The 25,480-nt window shown below is 38.0% G+C and overlaps 2 protein-coding genes across 2 annotated transcripts; one reads left to right on the top strand and one right to left on the bottom strand.

Annotated features, from left to right (window-relative positions):
* Positions 1-78: 78 nt before the first annotated feature.
* On the top strand, positions 79-12,703 carry SHLD2 (shieldin complex subunit 2; the record flags this gene model as incomplete). Its single annotated transcript, XM_080347862.1, has 8 exons — positions 79-1,585; positions 2,829-2,936; positions 3,785-3,979; positions 6,333-6,467; positions 8,910-9,116; positions 10,052-10,286; positions 11,657-11,772; positions 12,352-12,703. 8 exons carry the CDS (start codon positions 79-81, stop codon positions 12,522-12,524), a joined length of 2,676 nt encoding a protein of 891 aa, XP_080203988.1. The 3' UTR covers positions 12,525-12,703.
* A 3,989-nt stretch (positions 12,704-16,692) lies between these two features.
* Positions 16,693-23,578, bottom strand: LOC308042385 (synaptotagmin-15-like; the record flags this gene model as incomplete). Its single annotated transcript, XM_080347731.1, has 8 exons — positions 16,693-16,829; positions 18,134-18,313; positions 19,256-19,376; positions 19,897-20,067; positions 20,868-21,163; positions 21,715-21,857; positions 22,544-22,739; positions 23,557-23,578. 8 exons carry the CDS (start codon positions 23,576-23,578, stop codon positions 16,693-16,695), a joined length of 1,266 nt encoding a protein of 421 aa, XP_080203857.1.
* Between the last annotated feature and the right edge of the window lie 1,902 nt (positions 23,579-25,480).

Raw genomic sequence — 25,480 nt, 5'->3', positions numbered from 1 at the left:
TTGTATTTTCTAGTATTTGGTGTTGTGCTTATTGCATAAACGACATTATTTAAAGTCAAACTTACATAGCAATCAAAAATGTCCAAAAGACCTCAAATTCATATTTTTGTGGGAGCTCCCAGTATTCCAAGCCTGCTGGAGTTGTCAGAGCAAAATAGTTCAGCACCTGCTGCTGAAAAATGGAGAGAACTCTACTGTTTGTGTGATACCCGTAGTCTTTTTTCTGATAAAGTCCAAGGTGCTGACCACTTGGTGTTTCAGGCAGAAAGTTCTCTACTCACAGCACTTCCTACAAATGATGAGAGCTCTTGGCAGTCTGAACGGGGCAGATTAACAGTAGCAAATGAACATTCGACATCTCTTGTACCTGTGGCAGTAACTTGTACCAGCACACCTAAAAAGACTGAAAGCTTAATTTATTCTGATTGTCAGATATCTAAAGACAGATGTATACAGGCTGCAGATCACCACGCTCAGCAAAAATGTGCAGAGTCAGCTGGGCAGGACAAACAATCACGTGGCTGTTGTGCAGACCTCACAGAAAGAAAAGCTCATCGTTTAGATGTTAACAGCTCTGACATTTCTGATTTGGTTGCCAGTACTAAGCAGATTAGCATACATCTAAGGTCTGTGGGACAGAGTGTTCAATCAGATTGTAGAAGTGATCACCATGAACATCTAAGTCAATATCTGAACATGTTTCTCCCCCAAAATCGAGAGTCAAAACCAAAAGAAGAACCAAAGGATTGTTTAGACTTTGCAGTGTCAACAGATACTGAATTTCGTAGCATAATGACTTCAAGTCAGATGGCTGTTTTTGTGCAGGATCAGAACAAGATGCAGAAGAGAATCATTAAACTGTTGGAAACAGAAACAGGCAAAAAACCTGAAGAGGGACATTGTGATCAAGTCCAATTTGACTCTGGTGTTGGAACATGTCTTAATGTGGCTGAAAATGAATGTAAGGAAGAGTATACAAGTTCCCTTGAACTCTTCAGTTCTGAGGGTGATGAGAAAAATGTTTGCTTTGAAGCTACAAAACAAGAAGAAAGTGCTCAGGATAATACAGAGAAATCTCAAGAACTTAATGTTCCTCCTGAGCCATTTGTAAATGAAATCCATATCGAACCATTGAGCTCAGGAATATTGTGCTCTCAAGTCGACAGCTCTCATAGGAGCTCTTCTAAAAGAGCCCACAAATGTGAAGATTCCTCTCATATTTTTCATTCAGGGTTTAAAGGGCAGCTGAAATCCAAGAAAGCTAAACTGAATTCTTTTCCAGCTGGTCCTGGGATGGGAGTGGATCAAGAAAGTATGATGAAGTTCAGGAAACTTCAAAACAAACTATCGCCACTTAAAAATTGCTGCTGCAAAAATCAAAAGTACAATGTTTTAGTCACAGTAGTACATCCTTGTCATATCAAAGAAATACAGGTGAAGACTAGACCAAAATCTTCATTTAAAATTCCTCTAGCAACAATTGTAGTTATTGACCAGTCAGAAATCGAGAGGAAGGTGATGCTGTGGCGTGGTGCTGCATTTTGGTCACTCACTGTGTTTCCTGGGGATATTGTACTGCTTACAGGTGAGAATTCCTTTATTTGCCTTTTTTTTTTTTTTAAATGTGGATCTTTAAAATGTCTGTTTAAAGTAGAACAATATGTAAGCAGTAATTTGGAACTGTGGCTAAGCATTTGTAAGTATGTTTATTACACTGTTCAACATCACTTTGGATTCTCAGTCATCCTGCCAGTGGAGTGTCAACTGTCCCACAAAAGTTTGCCCGTCTCTTTGGCCTGAGACACAGCAGTGCAGTGACACTCCAGCAGTGCTGTAGGTAGTCAGGTGTATTCTGTAACCTGTCAGTGTTTTCAAGCACTTGTTCCTGAAAGGTAGAAGTGCTACTACGAACCAGATCTACTATTTATTTGATTTGTAGGCTTTTTTGTAATTCTGTGCTGTCGACCCAGCAGATGGACTGGAAAATTCTGATATGTTGAGTCCCAGGATGAGAAATACTTTTCCTCCTGTGAAGAACTTTAGCTTAGTACTAGCATTTTGAGGTTGATCATATTGTGAATCAGAAACTGACATAAACTGCTTGCAGTTCACCTTTTTCATAACATGTCGGCTAATAATGAGGATTCCTCCTGATAAATCCTTTGTACTCTTCAATATCTAACAGGAGGAAAACCCTCTGTCTTTAGGAGAGCACATCTCATGTAAGAGGATGCAGTACTATAAAAACAATATTGCACCTAATTTAGGGCTAGAGTTGACCAGAACTCAATAGTGATCTGGCCATTTAGGTTTTGCAATATGCAAAAAATTACCCAATGTAAAATCGTTTGAATACTTCTACAGTTTAAAATACATATTTCTCTTAAGAGTTCTTTAAGTGCTTATATATAGATGCAAAGGTAAATATTTCAAAGAGATTGAAGATAAGTTTGGCTGTTTCTTTTCAGCTTAGACATTTTTATCTCAGAATACACCAAAAGTGTCTCTGAGTAGGCTTAGTACTTCAATACTCATTCTGAAATGTTGCACAGTAATAATTCACCCAATATGGTAAACCACTTAAACAGTACCTGCTGTGAGGCTATTAAATATTTTATATGTATTGAAGAATTACCTCAAGCTGTTGAGAAAATTTGATTAATTCATTGTAAATGGTGCTGGTAGATTTTAAAAAACCCTTTTGTTTCCAAGTGATCTATTTCAAACCATTTTTCACGCCTGTATGTATGATGCTTCTCTAGTCAAGAAGTATGATATACTTCAATATGGTTGATACCTGAGTTGGTAAAGTGGCTTTTTTCTTGCAGATATAATAATGTATGAAAATCTCTGGTGTGGAGAAATCATGCTGCAATCTACGTTTACCAGTCAGTTACTGAATCTGGGGAACTGCTCAGCCCTCAATCCAGAAGAATGTAAGATTATAGTGCATAAGTTTCCACAAAAAAAAAAAAATCACAGTAAAACAGCTATTTAAAGTGCGTGATTTTGTTGACAATGCATCATACACAGTATAAAACAGAAATGTGAGCAGCCAAGAGGTACAAAGCATTATAGGAAAGTACGACAGGAACACGTGTGGACAAGACATGGACATGAAGATGCCAGATAGGCACACTGAGTTGATGCTAAAGTTGCGTGGTTACCATTCAAAACTCTGAACTATGAAAAACTGAATTCTTTGAACTTGGGTTAAGAAACAGCAGTTATCCCAGGACTCAACTGTAAGATGTCTGAGATTTCATTAGGATTATTTAAATTTTTTGCAAAAATTTTAAAGGCTTATAGAGTAAGGAGATCCATTCAGGGAAAGTAATTCTCTGTGTGCTATAAAGCACAAAGTCTTTAAAGAAACCTGAGCCTTGGAGAGTTGGAGACTAAGGGGAAAATACAGTGGAAGTATCACTGTGAACTTGCATTGTTCTTACTGGATTCCTGATGGCAATTACTGCCAGCTGTTTAAGGTGGGTTCTGGTGTAAATGATCACGAATGGCTATTCTTACCAAGCTGTGACACAAGATTTTTCTTATTTTTGGTGTAATTTAAAATATTGTACTTAGCTTAACTTTGAGATGTTATCAAGAGGAGGCAGATGAAGTGGTACAGTTCAATTTAGTGTTACCCATCTCAAGAATTTCTTGCCTTAAAATTATTCTGAAACAGTTTTGTGTTTGTCAGCGTGAATAGATACCAACTGATAAAATTTATACTTTGAAGCTTAAAAAAAGGGGGTATCCCTTTAACATTGTTTTTTCAAATAAGTTTATCCTATAGTGGATGGTGAAGTTCTCCGTGGTTTATTGGCATACATATTATCAGCATTTCCACACTTCAGAGACATTCCACGAAGACAAGTTCAGAAACTGGACAGTGTTCAGTATGTGCAGCTAGACCAGCTTCAGCCAAATATGTTGGTCCACTCAGTCTTAAAAATTATCAACATTGCCATATTAACAGGTAAGTTCACGCACTGGACTTCAACTTCCAGAACTTCAGCAACAGGTAAAACTGAAAGAAATTTTGCAAGGCAGTTGTGGTTGCTTCTCATTCCGTACCCGTGTGTTTGACATGGGAGTGCCAAGTACAACCTTTGTAGTGATTCACTCACGGGGTCCATAGCAGTTAGAGAAATGGAGTTAGCAGCAGGAGGGAAATAATGGATGTAATCAGCTGCTGAAAGGAGGTTACTGCTGCTAGTGCTCTTTAATGGCATCTCCCAGTGTCTGTGGGACAGGCGTGCAGGCAGTGGGCACTGCTCATCAGGGATCCTGCTCCTGAGGGCTTGGTGCGTTTTCACTAAGGAATGAGCACTCACCACAAACTGCAGTTACTAGTGGATTGACTTGTCAGTGAAATGGCTTGAGCACCTCCACAGTTCCAATAGTGTGATACCTGATCTTCAAGAAGATGGTGGATTGCAGAGATGCAGATATGAAGTGTAGCGCTGGGAGATGGAATGGCAGAAGGAACATCTTGGGAGGAATGTGGGCTCAAAATCCTTTTCAGGGAAGACAGATGTGTATAGCAGGAGGGATGAAAAGAGGGATTTACTGCAGTTATGGTGGCTGATCATAAATGTGTATTTTTAATGGCTCTGGAAATTTGAGAGGTACATTTCCTGCTGTAGACCACTGCTTGAGAAATGGGGTTGGTTTTTGAAAATGTCAAGTGGGACAGTCAAGCTTTACTAATTCAGAGCTTACTTGCCAACTGCCTTCCACGTAAGCATCCAGTCATTAAATGAAAATTTGATTGTACTGTAAATCATGTGATTTTTAAGAATGAAATAAGTTATTGATTATTTTAATCCACTGTTTAGGATTTGCTTGCCATTCTTACTTTATAATGGAACTGTGGTGCTCTTTTCTAATGTTTTATTCAGAAGGTTTATTGGTTATTTCTATTTTTTCCTAGTTAGATTCTTAAAGCTAAGCATTCTTGTTTTCTGAAATCCATGCAGTATTTCTTTATAATAACCCTTACTTGTGTGCATTTTTGTACAAGTTCTTGATTTTTCAACACTGGAAAATGCACAGTGTGGAACTACTAAGATGTCTTTCTGTGTTATGCCTGTTTCTCCTGCAGAAGCACAAAAGGGAGCTACCTCATTAATATAAATGGTTTTGGAAATCTGAGTTTCCGGTGTATTTTTATTGTAAAAACTCCTCTCCCCCAAAGAATCATGCTCAGCAATCCATGTACTGATTTTGAGCTTGTTCTTCGTCCTGTTCAAATAGTGAATGCAATTATTTTAGGATTCTTTTTGGCTGAAGAAATTTTCCACTTGAAAATTGATGATTTGTTCCTATTTCTTCATAATCAGGCCTTACAGCTGCTTCCTAGTATCCTTTCCATGTTCAAAAATGAACAAAACCAAATTATCTTGGGGCATTCTCAGTATTATATGCAGTTTCTTGCCATGGTTTTTAACGTGCTTTGGGCAGTTAAAGACCACTGTTCCTTCCCAGAAAAGGTCTTGCTCTCTCTTCCCTGCATGACTGTTCTGATTATCTTTTCTTCACAGTACCACTGTTTCTCAGTGTTTCACATAAAGCTTTGCATTTAAATTTTGTCATATTGCACTATCTTCTTGTATCAGTGCTTGTATTAGTGCAATCCAAATTTTTGCCCACATTGTCCATATCATGTTTATTCATTATAAACAGAGAATTATGAAGATAAATCTCAGAACTGTTAGATGTTTAAAATGAGTTCTTGTTCAAAATTGTTTTCTTTATGAGAAATATTGTAGTTCATAAGTGTGGAACTGAAACTTTAAGGGCAGTATCCTGGGCAAGAGTGCTGTAGAGATGGTAATTTTTTTCGAAATTATATAGGCTGTTACTAATTATCTTAGTGTGCTTGTACATGACTGTAGTTTTCTTTTATGTGAAAAGTTCTAGAAAAATTTTTATTGCTGTGTATTCCATATAAGTTACAGGAACTTTAACTTCAAATTATGACAGTGTGTTGCTGAGAGATTGAGTACAATTTCTTTCCACTTATACCAGTCAGGATGAGTGGGAGCTGAAGGGTACCTGCTATTTCAAAGGGAGGTATCCAGTTTCTGAGTATTTAGGTGGATAAAGGTAAATTATTATACTTTATGTATTCCTTCAAACTAGATTAATGTCACTGAAGAAATTGGATTGTTTACATTGTCATGAAGAAATTGTAGATAATTCTTGTTGGCTTATAATTGTACCATAAAATACAATATCAGCGTGATTTAATCTTACTATTGAGGCATATGGGTTCTGTGTGTTTGTTTTGTTTTTACTGTAGAAGTCATAATTTCAAACTTTTTCAGAATCTGTGTATAGCTACAGAGGTGGCAACCAAAGGAAAATTATTCTAACGGTAGAACAGAACAGAGATCAACACTACAGGATGGTGCTGTGGGGAGCAGGGGCTGCCTGGTGCCCTCAGCTTCAAAGGAAAAAAGGTAAAGTACTTCTACCTGTAGGCAGCTGCAAAAGGATTTTTGTGATGCTCTTAATATCTTCTAAATGCTCACCTGGTAACATTTTTCCATTCAACCCCTAAATACTCCCCTTGGAAGGGCAAAGTATTTGATACCAATTTTAACACGTCTTCTCTGTTCAGAAGCCATGCGATCAGCAACAGAGTTGGAATACACTCACTTTAGAATACTGAGAAAGCATGAGTATTTAGAAACTTGAATCCAGACACAAAATGCACTGGTGCCTGGCAGTTATGTAAGAAAAACCTAGAGTGTTAACTATGTTATCAGTTTCACTGACTCTTTCTTATTGTCTGTTTTGGCACAAATTGCTGGTTTTACTATTAGGTTAGTGCAAAAGGAGTTGTGGTTTTTGCATTGTTGAAGTTTGCCATTTGATATTAGAATATATTCTTAAATATGGTTGTTTTACATCATTTGAATGCGCTTTTCTCAGTGTTTTGGTTTGGTTTTTTTTTGCTACCAACTTATTACTTGCTGTTTATTTTATATTTATTATAGACTATGGGAATTATGTTAGACAAAAAGCGTATTCAAGCAATTTTCTTACTTTAGTTCAAAATGGGTTGTAAAGCAGTGGGGACAACTCGCGACATCGGTAACACATTTGGTCCAGAAACTGCTGACGAACATACAGTGCAGTGGTGGTTCCAGAAGTTTTGCAAAGGATACGAGAGCCTTGAAGATGAGGAGCATATTGGTGGCCATCAGAAGTTGACAAAGACCAATTGAGAGCAATCACTGAAGCTGATCCTCTCACAACTCCAAGAGAAGTTGCCAAAGAACTCACTGTTAACCATTCTACAGTTGTTCAGCATTTGAAGCAAATTGGAAAGGTGCAAAAGTGGGTGCCTCACAAGCTGACCAAAAATCAAAAAAATCGCTGTTTTGAAGTGTCCTCGTCTTCTACGCAACAACGAACCATTTCTCGATCTGATTGTGATGTGCAATGAAAAGTGAATAGTATATGACAACCAGTGATGACCAGCTCAGTGGTTGAACCAATAAGAACCTCCAAAGCGTTTTCCAAAGCCAAACTTGCCCCCAAAAAAGGTGACGGTCACTGTTTGGTGATCTGCTGCTGGTCTGATCCATTCCAGCTTTCCGAATCCCAATGAAACCATTCCATCTGAGAAGTCTGCTCAGCAAATAAATGAGATGCGTGGAAAACTGCAGCTGGCATTAGTCAATATAAAGTGCCCAATTCTTCTCCACGACAACACCCAACCACAGGTCACACAACCAAGGCTTCAAAAGTTGAACGAATTGGGCTACGAAGTTTTGCCTCATCTGCCATATTCTAATCAACAGGGGAACGCTGAAGATCTTAATAGGTTAAATTCAGGTTTCAGCCACATCTTATACCCTACTTAGACTCTGTCCTCTGCTTCCAAATATCCCCTCTTACCAAGTGCCAGTTTGTTTCCTCCTGTTTAGATTTTCCCTCAGTTGCTCTGGTGTTACTGTCTGAATCTTGCTTTGGACTGGAACATACTCAGTTCTAGGGGACTGCAAGATCTCTAGTCAGGTGTGAGGTACATGAAACTAGAATGATGCTCAGAAGAGACGTTTTTTGGAGTATTTTACTGTAAAACACTGTCTGCCAGCAGACTTTTCAGGAGCTTGCAATTTTAGCAAGTTACTACCAAAAATCAGACTGATCCAAAATATGAAAATATTAAAGCATGCTAATAAAATGCTTGTACAGATACTTGAATATATGAAAAAAACCAACCAAAAAACCAGCCGACCAAACAAAAAAAATACCAAACCAAAGAAAAAACTCAGTACTTTTCTAACCTCATTTCCAAAAATTATTTGGGCTCAAACTTTCAACTTGAGTAAACACTGGAAAAAATAAGTCTAAATGGTTATCAGGTTTGATTAGTAGGTGCATACTGGATTCCTATAACAAAGTGAAGGACAACCCTAAATATATTACTCTTCTGTAATCTCTATTCTTGAAGTATTTATTAGAGTCAATTGGAAGATGGAAAATGAATTAATATTTTAAAATCAGAACATTAAACAGGGACATATTAAACATGGAAGTTGATTAATAACATGAAGGGTTTTTTTCTTCTAGATATTGACAACTTTCAATTATTAGAGCTGACAAGAAATTTCACAGCTGGTTTGTTTTTCAAAAAGTTGAGTTGTCTTGAAAGCTGAATTCAGTACACATGAAATGAAAGCATCATTTGGTTATGGGAAAACTCATGCCAAGTTTATAGGGAAGGGAAATTGAAAGGCCCTATATTTCATCAGGCTTGAAATACAGTTGCCAAAACCAGTCATGAAAATGCCTTGCTGATTTGTTTCTCAGTCTTATGGATGACCTTGGATTTCTATAAATTAAACAACATATAGAAAGTAACTTCTGTTTGCTTTTCTGTTCTGTAGATCACATATGGGACTTTAAATACCTTCTGGTCCAACACAGTTCTGTCTCAGGTGACTTTGAACTGCACACGACTCCATGGTCATCTTACGAGTGCTTGTTTGATGATGACAAAAGGGCAATTGAATTTAAAGAAAAGTTTCAGAAAAGCAAAATGTCCCATATGCAGGTGACAAAGCTCTCAGCACATTTGGAGGAAAAATGCTCAGGTAAAGTTGTTATCCATAGCACTTTAATAGTCTGTTGTACAGTGGATAACTATGCAAAATAGATGCTCTGTTGATCGAATAAATGTGTGGTTTGGTTCTTGTGCATGTGACTTTTTTTTGTTGTTGCTTTGGTTTTGGTGGGGTTTGGTTTGTTTTCAGTTGGCACTGTTCTGGGAGTCTGAATTTATTCTGGAGGCTGCTGCTCACTATGGAGCCAAACCATGGATAGAGCCTTCATTCAGTGAGCCCAGAGGTGAGATCGGTGGTACGTGGTACCACACAGAGATAGCTGTGGAACACAGGGAGAAATGCTGCCTGTTGTTCATGCCAACCAGTCTAGTAATGATGTGTTTAATCACTGAAAGTTTGTCAAATAGTGTTTCTTCAAAGCTAGAATTCTCTAAAGCAGGAGTAAAATAGCTACTGCAATTGAAAACTTCTTATGAAAGAACAAAGAATATATTTTACACAATCACCCCCTCCCCGATAAACTTCGAAGATTGCTGAGGTTGGTGTTAAACATTAAGGAGTAACTGAATAAAGTTGGTACTGCAGCATCTAACTGTAGTTCATGTATAAATAGTGGAAAGCTAAGTTGTTGAGGCTATGCTTTTCAATTTCTCTGAGTTAACTTGGAAGAAAAGCAATTGGAAATTATTTGCACAATTCTAATCTCTTGATCTCTTAGATTCTTCTATATTGGCATCTACTGCAATAGTAACTAAAAATGTAGTACTTCTATGGATTTTAAAATAACACTTAACCATAACCATTCACTGTGTAAGTAATCTCTAAAAACATCAGCATGTGCTACTAAAGGAAAAAAATATCAAAGTTTCATTGATAATTATTTTGGTTTTGAGTCATCTGTAACCCTTGCTTATGCTTTTGGTTATAAATAAAGCTGAATGCAGATTTGATTGTTATTTTTGTAGGAGTGATTCACGTGAAAGCCCATATCTTAGAACTGAAGTTCACAATTTCAACTGGTCAGTACAAGCAAGTCATCTTCCGTGCCAACACTTCGCTGGAGTGTGTTTTGGCTTCTCTGCCTATGATTACGTATTCAGGTTGTGCTAAATGTGGTTTGGAACTACAGGCGGATGAGAACATGATCTACGAGCAATGTATTAGATGTTTGCCATACAACCAAGTAAAAACATTCTACAGGTAAACAAAACAAAACTAAAATTATGTAAACAGTTAGGGAAGTAAGCTACAATTTTCTTCGTTTTAAATTCTTTCGTATATAAAATCCTGTATTTAAGATGTGGTTAGCAATTCCTGTTTTTCTAATGAATTTTCAATGATCTGTTGTTGAATTGCTGTGTTATAGTGCCATCATGTATAGATTATATCCTTCATTTAAATCTAACTTTAAATTTCTTTGAATACTTCATCCTACAGTAATGAGTTGTACTGTGTCAGTAAGCTGAGGTAGAGGAGGAGCTTGAGGAACAAAGGAAAACTTCTTGAGTGTCTTGTTTTGACCTACGTTTGAAGCAGGGTGAACACACGACCATATTGTTAAACTGATTAATCAATTTTAGCGTTGCAGAAATAATAACAAATGTTTTCAGTAAACATTCACATAGAGAGCCGACATACTAACTTATCAGCAGGTGGCACTGTGAGACAAGATGTATATGCACATTTACTTAGAGAAAATAAACTAAACAGATCCAGGTGGTGTAAGAAAATCATTATTAGCTAATCTTCTAATTCTTAAATTTATCTTGAACTTTTGAAATATAAGTATTGTAGCAACTTGGAAGATGTGTAGGTAGAGTAATCAAGACAATCATAGATGTAACAGAATTCTAGAATATGTATGTTTTCTACCAAAATTCTGTCTAAAATTATTGCTAAACTGCTTCATAGTGAGTTTAATGAATCATTGCATACTTGGCTTTGATTTGAATACCAGAATCCCATTTGTCTAACAAGATCAGTGACTTTGTCTTTTTTTTTTTTTCCTCAATGCAAAATAGTCTTTTATCTTTAAATTTAGATACTATGTGTTTTCCTCTGAGGGAGGATTAAGTGCAAAGAGTTTTTTCTTAACTGAAAAGATTCTACTTTTCTTTCCCAAGATTGATCTCTAATGTGGTCCTGGAGGACCACAACTTACTCTCTGGCTCAAAAGGTGATGGAGAAGTGATTAAGTTTTCCGATGTTTATATTCTCAGCATGTGATGTGGGACTTAAATGCACAACTTTTTCAAAGAGAAGGCTGTCATTTTTTGCACTGAAATTTTGCTCTTAGTCAGAATGCATCTCTGTGGTTGTATTTCCAAATTCGGTATTGTAGGATGACTTAGATGCTCCTGTTGGGAGCATCTCTTACTGAAAAGTTCTGCACTGAAGATGATTGTGCCTTATTTTATTACTTTATTAGACATATCATGTTTTGGTGCTTTTTTTTTTTAGTTCTTGGTGTTATGTTGGAGTGTAATATCATGTTGTATTACTTTCAGAAATCTTGCTGCAATCAAAAAACCATAGCAGCTAACTCTCAAGAGTCTTTTTTTCTGCCCTAGACCTGCTTTGATGACGGTAGAAGATGAAGGATATGAAATTTATGTTCATGTGGTGTCTGAGTTGATGGAAAAAATCTTCCTCAACATTCCTGCAGACTGGCTGAACAGATCAGTAGGTACTGTTTCATGAGTTACTTGTGATAAAAACAGGCAGCAAAGTTCAAAATGGAAGTAACATTTTTAATTGTTGGCAATTTAGAACTGGGATGAGATTGTTCTGGAAATATGACAATTGCTCATTGTATGATACAAAAAAAATCTCAAAGAGAACAGTTGCTGACAAACTCAGAAGTTCAGAGTTGAGATAGTAATGAGAGGTGAGTTTGTTTAAACACTTATACATTATATAGCCAAGTATTTAGTAAATAAATGAATTCCTTATGAAAAATAGAATTTCTTAATAGCTGGCATGCTTTCACGATGTAAATAACTGAGCTGTATTTCAGACAGGCTTCCCTTGATAATCCCATTTGGCTTCTTGAGGTGTTTTACATGATTCACAAGTGTTACAGTTTAATGGGAAAGAGTCTTTGCACATTGTTGTTAAAAATTATTTAAAAACCAAAAGCTAGTTTTCTATTCAGATGTTGAGCTATGCTTCCAGTAAGTCTGTGTAGCTTTCATGGAAGTAGAACTTGAATGTTAAGTGCTATTATGAAAATAAAGAGTACATTGGATTGTTCTGTCTTTTGCAGTGCCCTCCTCAGATATAACCTACAGCACAATAGTAGCAGATCTGTGTCATTTGCTGCTGGCAGATACGGAAGCATCCTATTTGTTGGAAATTAGGAGCCATTTTGTGCTAGATGAAAACAGCTGTCCTCTGCAAAAGGATTTCCATCTGCTAAATTTTCATCCTGATCTTTGAAGCATTGACCTCTGCTGTAACTGAGTAACAGAGACCATAGGAATACACAGATAGCAAACAGAAGAAAAATGAATTAGCTCAAGGAAGGAAATATTTTTAAAAATACAAGAAAGGATTTTGGTTTTAACTTACACGCACACACAAAGGACTGGTATGGAATATCTGCTAATAGTCTATACTGCTGCTGTAATAATGATAAATTTTTATAAAGTATATTTTTATACATATAGTTTTCTTAATAAACTTTTACAGGGTATCTGTTTCCCTTTTCTCTCCAGAAAAATTCACTAGCATTGAGAGACTGAGATTTTGTCATATATGGCAGACTAGATGAAGACAGCCACAATTCAGTAGTATTATTATAGTTACAAGATTTGTTTGTCTTATCCTATACCTTATCTGGAAGCTGGTTATGTCTTTGCTTGTTTTGCTGTTGTGTTTGCTTTCCTTCTTTTTAACAGCAGAATTTCTGCCACTTACCCTCAGCAATTTTGCTGCCATTGTTTTCTGTTGTAAAACAGAACCGTCTCACTGAATTTAATTTTGTGTGTCTAGAAGTTGTTGCACTGATTTATTTAAGAGGTTTTAAACAGCTTAAAATAATGCATTCTTTCATGGACACTTTAAATGATTTAGTTGTTGTGGTATTTATCCAGCATAAGCTGGCAAATAAACTTCATCACCTTAAGGCAATTTAATCAGTTTAACGCTGGTCTGCAAAATTTTCTCCTGACTTGGTCAGATTTAGAAATGAACTTAATTATTTTTGAAGTCTTTAGTGTATTCTGATAGGAATTTTTATCAGTAGAAAACTGAGTAAATGATGACTACAACTGGCTTCATAAAGTAACAGTCTCATAACTGTTACTTTTGAATGTGGTGAAATATATAGATCAGTATTTTCCCCTGATATAATTACTCTCTCTGATATAAATTGTGCCTCTTACCCTGCAGCTTACACCAGGCTCAGTATGAATCACGTTTGCTGTCTGGCCAGGTCCTTGCAGATCTTTACCTGCACTGTTCTCATTTAGGAAATCAGTTTCCACATAGAACTTTCAGCTGTCCTCAGGCTTCAAACACAGAACTGTTCTCAAAAATGAATTTGATAAATCAGGTTGTCAAATGTATCATAATACAAGTAAGGTGACTGTTGAACAGCTTTCATGTGCTGTTTCTTGGAAGTGGCTACTTAAAATTGAAAAGCTTCTTGGTGCTGGTTTGGATTCTGTTTTTGTATCCTATGTGAAAACAGTTTGGGACTGTTAGCTTTACTCAACACCATTAGAAACCTATGTGTAAACCATGTGTTTTCTTGTGTACCAATAACGGGGAAAGTAGTAACATTCATGATCAGTCTGGCAGCGAGAGAATCCTAAGGATTATTGGATGACTTTGAAGAAATGAATTCTCAGCTGAAGTGTCACAAGGTCACTTATTTAACTACTTGTGTACTGATCAATATGGTCAGATTCTATAGATAAACAAGTTTGTGCAGCTCTGCTACTCAAAGCAAACTTAGTCTCCCACTTTAAGCCTTAGCTGTCCTATGATAAACTAAATCCCCAGTATTTTTGTCTACCCCTGAAAAAGTTTCTGGCAGTTTTGTCAACAAGCATAGAAATACGGATCTTATGTCAGCAAAATCAATTTACTGCTGTGCCAAGATGCCTGAGACTAGTACAAGAAAGCACAGTGACACCAAAAACTATGCTCAACACTGGCACCACTGATGTGCAAATCAAGTGCGGATGGTGGGACAAAAAATCCAGGAGAAACTAGGTAGCTGCTTGCGGAACGGATACGCTGCAAATTCTCTGGAGAGGAAAGGGAAGGTAGAGAGTGAACCACAAGGGAATATACTCTGCTTGAGTAGTGGTAGGGCTTCTCCAGGATCCTGTTCTTTAGAACAAGAATGTAACCATTATTGATGTCTGTTCTAAAATGCTAGTAACTTGCTGCTCACTGTCATTTGAGGGAGTTGTGCTATCACTAAGTTACATGACAGATTTCTTGCAGAGCTTTAGAAGTTCCTGTATTTGTAAATAGAAATGGAAAGTACTGACAAAGGTGTCACATTTTGTATGATCTTGTATCTATGTTTTCTGTGCCATGTGCTTTGGTAAAACTATAAAGTTTTTTAGGGGAAACGAGGCACAGTTAGGCAGTGAGAGATCTTACAATCAGTCCTCCTTCATCTGAAGAAGGACCTTTCTCATTTACTTCAATTGGATGACCTTGAGCAAAGTCAAGTACGTTGATAAGTGCATTTAAATGTTTCTTCATAATTTTAGCTGGAATTATTGCACACACAAACTGGAAGTATTGGTACTTTAATTTATAAGAAGCACAAAGAAAAAAGACCACGTTAGTACAATGCATTATTTTATCACTTGGACTATACTGTACATCAAGTCAGATGACTTCCCCCTTTAGAGGTATTTATGCTAATAGACACTGTATGTTACATGCATCTTCTGCACAAGCTAGTAAACCTGTCTGAAACATTCTTAACAGTTTACTTTTAACATCTTTAGTGTTTATTGGTATGATTTAAATAATAAAGAGGGACATAATGTATCTGGTAAATTGCTTTATCTTGTAGTAATATAGAGTTTATATATATTATTGTTTTCGTTCTCAGTTTGAGCATGTTGCCTGTTAGATTGATTTCCCCCCCGCAGTGATTTTGTAGGAGTAAAATTTGAAAACATCTCTTTGGTGTTGGGGCTGCTGGCATTGTTCACTTAACAGAGAGAGAATGCGGGCTGAACACTTTGTGAAGTTCAATTAAATGTAATGAGTCTAGGCACACCTTATATCCAGCGGTGCTGTTAGCAAGATGGACTGAGGGCACCAGGGAACATTTCAAATGGGGGATCGGGTGAAGTGGAATCTGTTATTTTACAGTTCCTTTCAGATATATTCTCGCTCATATTTCCTTTAGATTATAACAATATTATCAAAATGGAAAGTGTTCTCATTTCCCCAGAGAAGCCTCATTTTTTAAAATATATTGAATTAATTAATATCGTATCCTGTTTGAAAGGAAGCTGGCTTTATTGCAGCTGTAGAGATTATGGTCCTTTTGGAACATAATTGTACAAAATGTTTTGCTGCAATAGTCTGTGTGCCTGGTTTATGACTGTACAGTGTGAAAGGTACAGAGTTCAGGTCTGTCGTGAACAATCAAGAAGAGAAGAATGTCCTATTTATTTTGATTAAAAATAATGGCTTTGAAAGATTTTACAGAACAGCAAGTTACTTCACAAAGAAAACTCTTACCACAAAGTGCCCAGGACATAGGTCTGTTTTAAGCTAACTGGGTTTGCAATGTGAGAATGGCCAAACCCAAGGTTCTTGTAATCAATGCTGTCTCCAGCAGAGACATGTGTAGTGAGAAATACAAGGATGGAACAGGTCCATTGTATTACTAGTACTCTAGTACTCCTGCAAGCTTCTGGTTGTTTGTGACTTCAGGACTTCTTTTATGTTTCTCCTTTAGTGTCAACACCAAGTGTTGTACGTTGGGATGAGCTGAAAACATCTAACTGAATTACTGTAAGACATACACCGTGTTGAGGGACATGAACAGCTGCTTCTAGGCTTCTGATCAATAAATACTTAGTGCAGTCCACCATGCGTGTTGAGAAGAGGTTTTTAAATACAATGCTGCTATTTAAAATTAATTGTAAATTTAGTCAACATATGAATATTTTGGGCTTGTCTGTTTTGGCATGCTTACTGGGCTTCCATTCCAGTTGGTGAAGTTACTCTGTCTGGTGATGCAGTGCAGTGGACGGTAATGCCTGGTACCATCACTGACAATTCTTAAGTCATTCTGGGTTCTGTCCGCACGATGGATGATCATTTGTGCCCAGAACGCAGGACCAAGAATGGGAATTTACTAGTCAAATAACTAATACTGGGAGATCATGTTTGTCTTCCTGTTTTGTTTACTCTGCTCCATGTTAATTAAATTGGAAATATATGTACAGGAGATGAAAGTTAGAGTTCCAGCCTGCCAGGGTCCAAATCTTATCTTTCTGTTTGGTCAAGGAAAGAATTTGCTTATTTTATTCTTGTCCAATTAGGAGCATAAAATAGTCAGATTTTGTATCCTTTATCTCATTTATTTGTGGGGTTTTGTTTGTTTTATCTGTGCTGTTTACGTGCTGTAGCAGAGAGCATGCCATCGTTTGACCGACTCCTTGGGTTTGCTGATCATTTCATTCCAGTGTTCCAGTTCTTTGCCACGAGCGTACATGAAAGGTCCAACTACTACACGTCCTAGCAGATGTGTTTCTGTGGAGAGAAAAGGGAGTTAGTGATTAACACCTCTGAGTGCTTCTCTGAAATCCTTACCTAAATTAGAGTATTAACGTGCATTTATGTAAGTAATTAATGTTCCAAAAGTTATTTTTAAACCGAATTTTTCATCAAGAAATTCACTCTAGGTCTCAGGTTCTCCACTTTCTACATGCTAAGGTTCAGCATTAAAAGGTACTGCAGTATGTGGGTATTTAGTCAATTCAGGCCTGCCGTATTGTCTGCACTCTAGAATAAGTTTAAGGCACACAGATGTGTATCTGCCCAACCCCTTTACCCCAAGTGTACTCTGATGAAAGTGTGCCCTAGTTTTTGGCAACAGCAGTCTCAGTAGGGTTTATAAGGTCCTCTAGCTTGGGAATGAATGGGTTTAGTTACGGAGACAGGAGTTGCAGTGTGTGGATGGGCACTGAGCACCCTCTACCACTGAGCAGATTGTTTTTTCGTGCCTGAGCTTTTCAGCTGTGGATGGGGAAAATAATTCAAACTTGCCCTATGTGAACTTCAGAATGTTTGTAAAGCGCTTGGCTGTCTGCAGGTGAAAATGATGAAAGACTCCAGTACTGATGCTAGTTCTTGTCAATCCTCAAAGCCAAAGCACCTGCCCAAAAGTCTCACCTAAAGGAATTTTTCAGTAGTGCATGAATCCAAATGAGGGTGTTAATGTTTCATGATTGAGGTGGTGTTTGTGCTGTAGGGAAGATGTTTTTCTTGCAAACAGTGGAAACATTGAATTCTGATTTGCTTCTCTAAGCAGAACTCCTTAATGGATTCTCTCATAGTAGAGGTGACCTCAAGCATGAGGTTTTCTGGCAGAGAATGGGGATGTTTGTAATCTCTTTCTTCTTTCTCATTGCTTGAACTGCTGTGATAATTAAAATTCCTGTTCCTCTTTCAAATTTGGTAAGGAACAGTGAACGGCTTCACAGTTTTGGAGGCTGGGGATGACATACATGAGTGTTCACAGAACTTAATTGGACAAGCTCGCCTTCTTAGGATGCCAGAATGAAACACAATTAAGGCACTTTGTACTTGCACTGATGAGTCTATGGTTATTTTATTAACCTCTTTTGTGAAATTTACTGTTAGCTTCTGAAAGAGACATACACTTCCTGCGAATGTTGTTCTACTTTTAAAATAAACAGCCTATAAAATGCCCCAAACCTTTTATGTGTTCTATGATTATTGCTGAAAATAAATTGGTTCCTCCCAGGTTTAAATGTGTCTGCAATATGTAAGAGATTTATGATATCTTAACTGTAAGAACTTGTATAGCTTACTTTCTCCCTTGATACTCTGGAGGACGGATAGACTCAGGCTTGCTGTGTCCAGCTCTGTCTGATCTGCCTTGAAACTGAACATTTCGTTATACACTGGATTGGGAGATCCCAGAACAGCTGCTGTCTTTTTACTTTTGATAAATTTATTGTGGTTCATTAGTGAGACTTTGACGTACACACCTTAGAGAAAAAGAAATTCAAGAGAAAAATACATCAGAGGCAGTTGGGAGAAGGCTTAAGGAATTTCTTGCTTTCAGGAATCAATATTAAGTATAAAAGGAGATCACCAACAATTCATGGAACACACATGGCAGCATGGCAATGCCTAACATGAAGCGGGGAGTACACCAAGTCCTTAGGGTGCAGTTTTGCAGTGCGCTTCCAATTTAAGAGCTGTTAAAAGTAGCAGTCATACTCTTACCCTCCATCCTTGGTCTTGTATTCCTTCCTCTGTACCTTCCCTTCATCTGATGGAGGCCTTTTTGAAGGCTTAGTTCGTTGGGTCAGTAATTAATTTAATATATTTGACGACGCTATTGTTTGATCCAACACGGGAGGCTGTGGGGGAGGAGCTGTGTCATAAGGCTGCTGCAGCCTGTGCTTGGTTTGGGTACGTTTCAAGAGAACAAATTCTTCCAGTCAAAGAAGAATCCTTAAACAAAAGGTTTTACTAATGACTTCTAGCCCTGTGGTAAGGGATTCTGTAGAAAATTTGAGGAAGAGATCTATGATCTCTGCTCGCTCTTCTAGAAAATATTACAAAAATTGTGTGCGAATGTGGCATCAAGAACAACCAAAAAATCATTTGCTTCCTGAAGGCGACCTGTGTTGAAGGTGGACTGGAGCACAAAGGGATGTTGCTCGCTATACTAAAGCAGGAGAAAAAAAATTGCTACTGATGGTGAGACATCATCAGGAAACAAAACCAAAACATAGCAGAACTGAGCTATCAAAATCTAATTACCATAGTAACAAAGTATGCCTTGTTTCCACTCAGATTAAATCACCCAGATGTTTACTTGTTCTTTTCAGGGTCACTCAATGCAAGCCTGGGTGGACAGATAAGGAAGGAGCAAATTAAAACGGGAATTTTGGAGCTGATAGACGGGAAATCCCACTTACTGACAGCACGGCTCTCCTCCTGGAGCTTCAGTCCCCTCGCCCTCAGAACCACCACAGTGAGACGGCCCAGGTAGTCGTTGTAGCTGAGGGAGAACTGGATGTCCCCATACTCTGAAGGTGGCTTTAGAAGCAGAAGAACACTTGTCAAATGTATCTGGAAAACTGTCTCTCCACACAGGCAAATAATGGGGGTGAGGGGGAAGTTCTCCTCATTAAGAGTTTCTGCTGTACTAAGGCATGTGAGTGAATTTGCAATGGCTTTATTTTTATTTATGCTGTTGTAAGATTTGATAGAACCCATTGATCAGCCTTCCTGAACCTTTGAATTCCTGCCTCTTACAGATGATGCCTGTTTCTTTGCCTCTTCTGCTTTTTTCTGCTCTAATTCAAAACAGAAGCAAATAACAAAAGGTACTTTCTTACATAACTCTCTCCTAACTCATGTGATGGCTTCCGAGCAGCTGGATATTCCCTGTGCAACAGCTTTAGAGCTGCAGGTTGGTAGGATCGGAATTCTGATTCCAAACGTTTATCAAATATTTTTTGTATTTGGTACAACAGACAGCTACTTCAGCTGTACGCTTCCCATATCTGTAAGATGATGGAAGTTCCACAATGCCGAGCAGTCTAGTATCACATACCTCCAAGTTTTGTTTTTCCAGATCTCTCCATATGACTAGGTTGTTGTCATCAGTTAATGTTTCATTTTTCAGTGGGAAGGTAACTTGGCCTAGCAGATGATGCTTCTTCTGTTTATTAACATGATAAACCAAAAACTTCAGAGTCCTTTCAAGCAACATTTTACTGGAAACCTGTACAGGAAAAGGAATAATATATTAATAAATATAAAACATCTGACACTTTTCTACTCTAGTGTTGACTTCAAAGGAAGGCTTTTTCAAAGTGTGCTAAAGGTAGGTGGAGGTTTTTGTTGATTATTTGAAGTCCACTTTCTTAATTTGCCTAAAGTTTGAGCTATGCAGGAGTCTAAAGATCCAAGCTAAAATAGAAGGAGTTCATTTGAAAAATGTGAAGTTAGCTGGTGGTTTCTCAACTCCTACAGATCTAGTGTCATGTGATGTATTCACTTCAACACACATTTAGAACTGTAAACATTTATTTTTCAAATGTTAGAAATACAGACTTTTTTGGTTTTAAAGCTTTTATCTTGTGACACCTGCTTGAAGCCTCTTGGCGTAGCGAGCCAAGCTCCTGGCTTTACAGCACCGTACAAATAGCGTACCAGGCATCTCACAAGTTCTAGTTTCTAGCCTGCTTCACAGCACAGAAACTAAAAGTTATGAAACCGTTAGGTCAATACAGGTCCCTTCTGGGCTCCTAGATCTGCTGGGCTGAACTGCTCAGCCATAGTTCAAACCGGAATTTTCATCATTTCCAGGGCAAGTTCTGGAATCCTCAACTTTGGTGCAGACCACAAGGAAGATCAGTAGCCCAGGATCTCCAGAAGCCCCAGTAACAAATCTTATTTCCAGTGGAAACAACTTATATCTTGGTAGAAGTTTGTAGAAAATTACTTTTCAGAAAGCATGTACTGTAGTTTGACAAGTCAATATTTACAAACAAAAATCTGCTTCATCAAAAGGACAAGTACCTGAAAAACAAAGTTTTCATCAAACTGTGGGTTAAGGGTTTTATGTTTTGTTTTGGACTGCAAGTAGCTTCTTTCATCAGGCAGCAGGTAGACTTTCACAAATGGACTACAGGAGTCAGCAGGAGCCTGCAGATTTCTAACTTTGATCAAAGAGACGAGGAGCCTTTCTGACTCTTGCTCATATTCCACGGAGAACCAGAGGCGGCCAATGTTGCCTTCAGGAAAATCCATCTCACTTTTGTCTTCAGGGAACTTGTACAGCTCTGGGTTAATGGTCCCTACAACATAAGCTCCAGCTTCAAGAAATAAAAAACAAGCACCCTCAGATTAGTCTCAAGACTGTAGCAGGCATTCTTAGAACTACTGCTGTATAAGGGAAGTCACATTAATCTCTTATTCATTAACAGTTTTTGCATCAACTTGGTATTTTAATTCCTTTTCCCTCAAATTTGGGGGAGTAGCTGTAGGCTGCACCACTTCTCTTTCTCTTATTCCTATGACTGTGCCTTGATAGTTCTGGGTATGCGTTGTTGCAGTCTGCAACTGGTCTCTGCTGTTTCTGGAGACAACAAGATATTTCCTGAGTTACACTCATGCTGTTCCTTCACAAAACACAGGAGGACAGGTTGTCTTGTCCACCATATATGTGAAGTCCAACAGCAGTGGGACCAGAATGGCTACATTCTGGCCCAATTCCTGTATATATACATGAATATGTACACATAAGTGTTTAGGGCTTGTATTGCGTAACACTGTCTGGTGTGCCCGCAGTAAACATGCTTCATAAGAATAAAGTTCCCCTTTAGAAGAGTACCTTTACAAAGTCCCATTTTTGCAATGCCATTACCCAAAGAATGAAATGATGACCGCGGCCCAGACTGAGCAATCATGGAGGGGTCACTGTCTTCCTGAACCTGCTCTTCATTCGTCAGGTTAATCCAGTCTTGCCCACGCAGTGTCGGTGGAATGATAAATGGAACGCTTCTGGATCTGCTGAAGGTAATAACAGCTACTGACTCTTCTGGTTTAAATATGGAAACCAAACTTGCTAACAGTAATAAGCTTACTGTTCTCTCACCGTTTTGTAAAAAGTCTAGAGAGATGCATAGGTAGAAAAGACAAATACCCATCATTTTGCAATTTATTTATATAATGCCTAAAGGTCCAGTGAGGGAACTCAGACCCTAAATCTTCAAACAAACCTTTTTTCCCGTTATTTTCTTTTAGAATTGATCTTTCAAAGGAAGGGAAGAATTAACGGCACCTGCTTGTTTTAGAGTCCCCAAGCCCTGCAGTAGCTAACTTCCTAAGGGTCTCCTTTCTGAACTGAAGTCCTGTTGCTTTTTTCTCAGATGCTTCATTATAAGACACCAGGAATTACTCTGGAGCACAGGCCAGCTTTGTCTGGGCAACAGATAAATCTATCCATGCACCAATTACACTTGAATGTGTTATCTCTTTTACATAACTCAGAAATAATCATTGCATTCATAGTTACAGAAAGTAGTATTTTCCTAAGAGAACAAAACAGAACATGACTGATGTTCTCATATAATTTAGGGGTCTAATTTATTTCTGAGCATGAATATATTTAGATCACCCCTTCATTTGAGATTTAACAAGTTGAAATAAATTACCAATATTACATGCTTTTAAAATTAAACAAAAATATGTACCGTGTGCTTTTCAGTTGAATTTCAGAAGCTGACTGATCCTGAAAAATACCATTTGTGTTTGTCATTTGGACAGGACTGGTGAGCTTTTCATAAGCAAGGAGGTGGCAAAACTTCCTCCAGAGAAGGTATCCAGTTATTCCAATGAGAACAAATAGAAGGATCCCTCCTATTATACCTCCAGCAACAGCAACTTGTTCTGTTCAAACACAGAAGCACAGAAAGCATCATAGGAAGATCAAAGCTATGTATGTTTTGGGGTAGATAGGAATATTAAAGCTGACAAATGTATTTGATTTGTGTACCAAAATGATTTTAAAATTAAACATTTGGCTCATGTGCACATCTTTGTCCTTGGTTACAGCATGATGCAGCACCTGAAGATGTATGGCATCAGCACTGAGATATTAGAAAGTATTCAGACATGCTGGCAATGACTGCAATGTAAGACACTATACACAGGAAAAAAACAAAACTCAAGGAGTTCTTTGGGCTTTAATTTTACGTTAGCATAAACGTTTACCTTAGTATGACAGATGTGCTAGAGCTTTCATAACAGAAGGAAAAGAAAAACCAGGATCACCTGATACAAAAGGTCCCATTATTTTTGTTTGGTTTGTTCTTCCACCTATTCGTCTACGTTGAACTGAGACCAGATCCTGGCACAAGGAACAAAGCAGAGCTGGGTGGTTTTCTTTCTAAGGATGCATGTGTTTCCTGATCTCTAAGGCCAAACTTCAGTATGCATTAAACACTGTTTCCTGAATCTCGATTACTTCAGATAAAACTGAATCTTGTATAATTTGGGTTTTGGTTTTTCCACACTAATAAAATTGAAAATGTCTTTAATATGAATATGAGGAATTCTGTTGTGATAATTTCTCACTAGACCAAGGGTGGGCAGTTGATAATGGGCTCAGTTAGTTGTTTTCTCAAGTTTGCTGAGTGTGCTGGAGTAAAAGGCTGGAAAGACCACTTCTGCCCTGTGCCTCACACCCAGCCTGTCTTGGCCTTACCACTAAACTGGTACTGGTGCATCAAGACGTGACCACGTCTCAGCTGAGAACTGATCCTACCAGAATATCCTCTGCCTGAAAACGAGCCCAAGCTGCAGAATTATCTCGCACTCTGCAGCCCTGGGAGGCAGCACAGGACCAGCTGAGTCCTCTCCGTTCTCAGGGTCTCCCCTGAAACTAAAGCAACAAAGCGATCTGATGCTTCCTCACAACTCAATTTTTCCTCTTCTCTGCTTTTGGGTAGAGATACCTGTGATTATGCTTCATTCCTCTCTCCTTTTTGTCTGTCTGTGCTTGGTAGATACCTTGTAGTTAGCTAATTCTGTAGGATGGTACAAATAAATAACAACAGTACAAGCACAAAATAATCAGTCAACGCTAATAGCAGTTTCAAATAAGAATTCAAAACTAATTTAATATAGTTTGATTAGAGCTATAAAGAGTAGAGGAAGTGAGTTACTGATCGTTTTCACTGTTGCCATATTACAGTAAGTGATATGAGTGTCCTTCAGCTACAGAACACGTACGTAATACTGTGTGCTATAAAATTAACCTGGCCATAGTACTTCAGAGGCCTTTATCTGATCCCATCTCGTTTTCCTGCCTTTGGTACAGTCACAGGGGACAACTTATTTTTGCAGCTCCCCTCCAGGTATGTTGCCTCAGTTATCTGTAGGAATTGGCTGGATACTTCCCCATGAGTCATATAATCACTCATGTCCCCCAGCACCATGGAGCAACCACCTTGCTCATGGCTGTACCACAACAACAGGCACTTTGCTGTCCTTGCAACCAGCTGGTGGGCTGAATGCGTTTTAGCACTTAGCCAGACTAGTGGTACAATACATAGTACTAGTCTGGGACTTATTCTGAGGAACAGGAAACAAGTACCTATTTTGTTTGGGTTAATATTAATACAGACACAAGTCTGGTTGTGCTACACTGGTAATGTAATGTTTGGGTTTTTGTTTTATGTTTTGTTTTTTTTTCCCCCTAAGAATGCACAGTATGAGGAAATGCTGTTCCTCTTTGTTTTATAGGGTATGCTCAAGTGTGTCTTCGGTCACATTGCCATTTTATTACAGCTTAAAAGGCCTGATGCAGAAAAAAATGCTTTAGTTTAATGTCCACAAACATAATAGAAATTAACGGTTCACTTCATCCAGGTGTACAGTAATACAAATGTTTATATGGCTGGTGGTTTTACTGTCTGACATAGGTACCTCCATGGCTAACATTTAGAGCAAGCTCAACAGGATTCTGCCTGTTTAATGTGTCCTCTCCAATCCCAAATCCTTAATGCTCTCAGCAGCACTCCTGTGTCCCCCATAACCAGGTTGTCACCCTTTACCATTAAGGACAGTAAAATGAAGTGCACTGCAATGCAATAGATTGTACAGCAATTGTGCACTGATTTTAGAGTAAGAGAATGAGTTTCCAATCACTTTGTTAATGAGTTCATGTACTGAATTTGTTCATTGCAGAAGGATGTTAAGTATTTATGACCCATTCACTCCCATTGGCTCAAATTCTGCTTTTTTATTTTTATGCAATGGTAGATACAAGGTGAAGTTTTACCCATATCAGTAAAGCTACCTATGCTTTAATGAAGGTAAGGAGAATTTGGCTTATTTTTATTCCATCTCACCTGATTAGATCAGCAAAAGAACCAGAAGCTTAGGGCACAATGTAGCACTAGTCACAAAATCCACCACTGAAATTAGTTGAATCCATTGTGTGCAGGGAAAAAATAAGTATCTTTTTAAATAACTACCTGTCATCATGAGAAACTGATCTGTTCTGCTGTGGTACAGAATCATGGCAAATGGAGATGGAAGAGACCTGCTGGACCACTTCATCTCCAGGTGGCCTTTTCTGGGGGACTGTCCACCATTAATAGGTAGTGGGTTTATCCTGGCACAGA

The sequence above is a fragment of the Nesoenas mayeri genome (assembly GCF_963082525.1).
Source record: "Nesoenas mayeri genome assembly, chromosome: 7".
Taxonomy (NCBI): Eukaryota; Metazoa; Chordata; class Aves; order Columbiformes; family Columbidae; genus Nesoenas; species Nesoenas mayeri.
The sequence above is the reverse complement of the archived record's forward strand: the minus strand, read 5'-3'. Positions and strand labels throughout refer to the sequence as shown.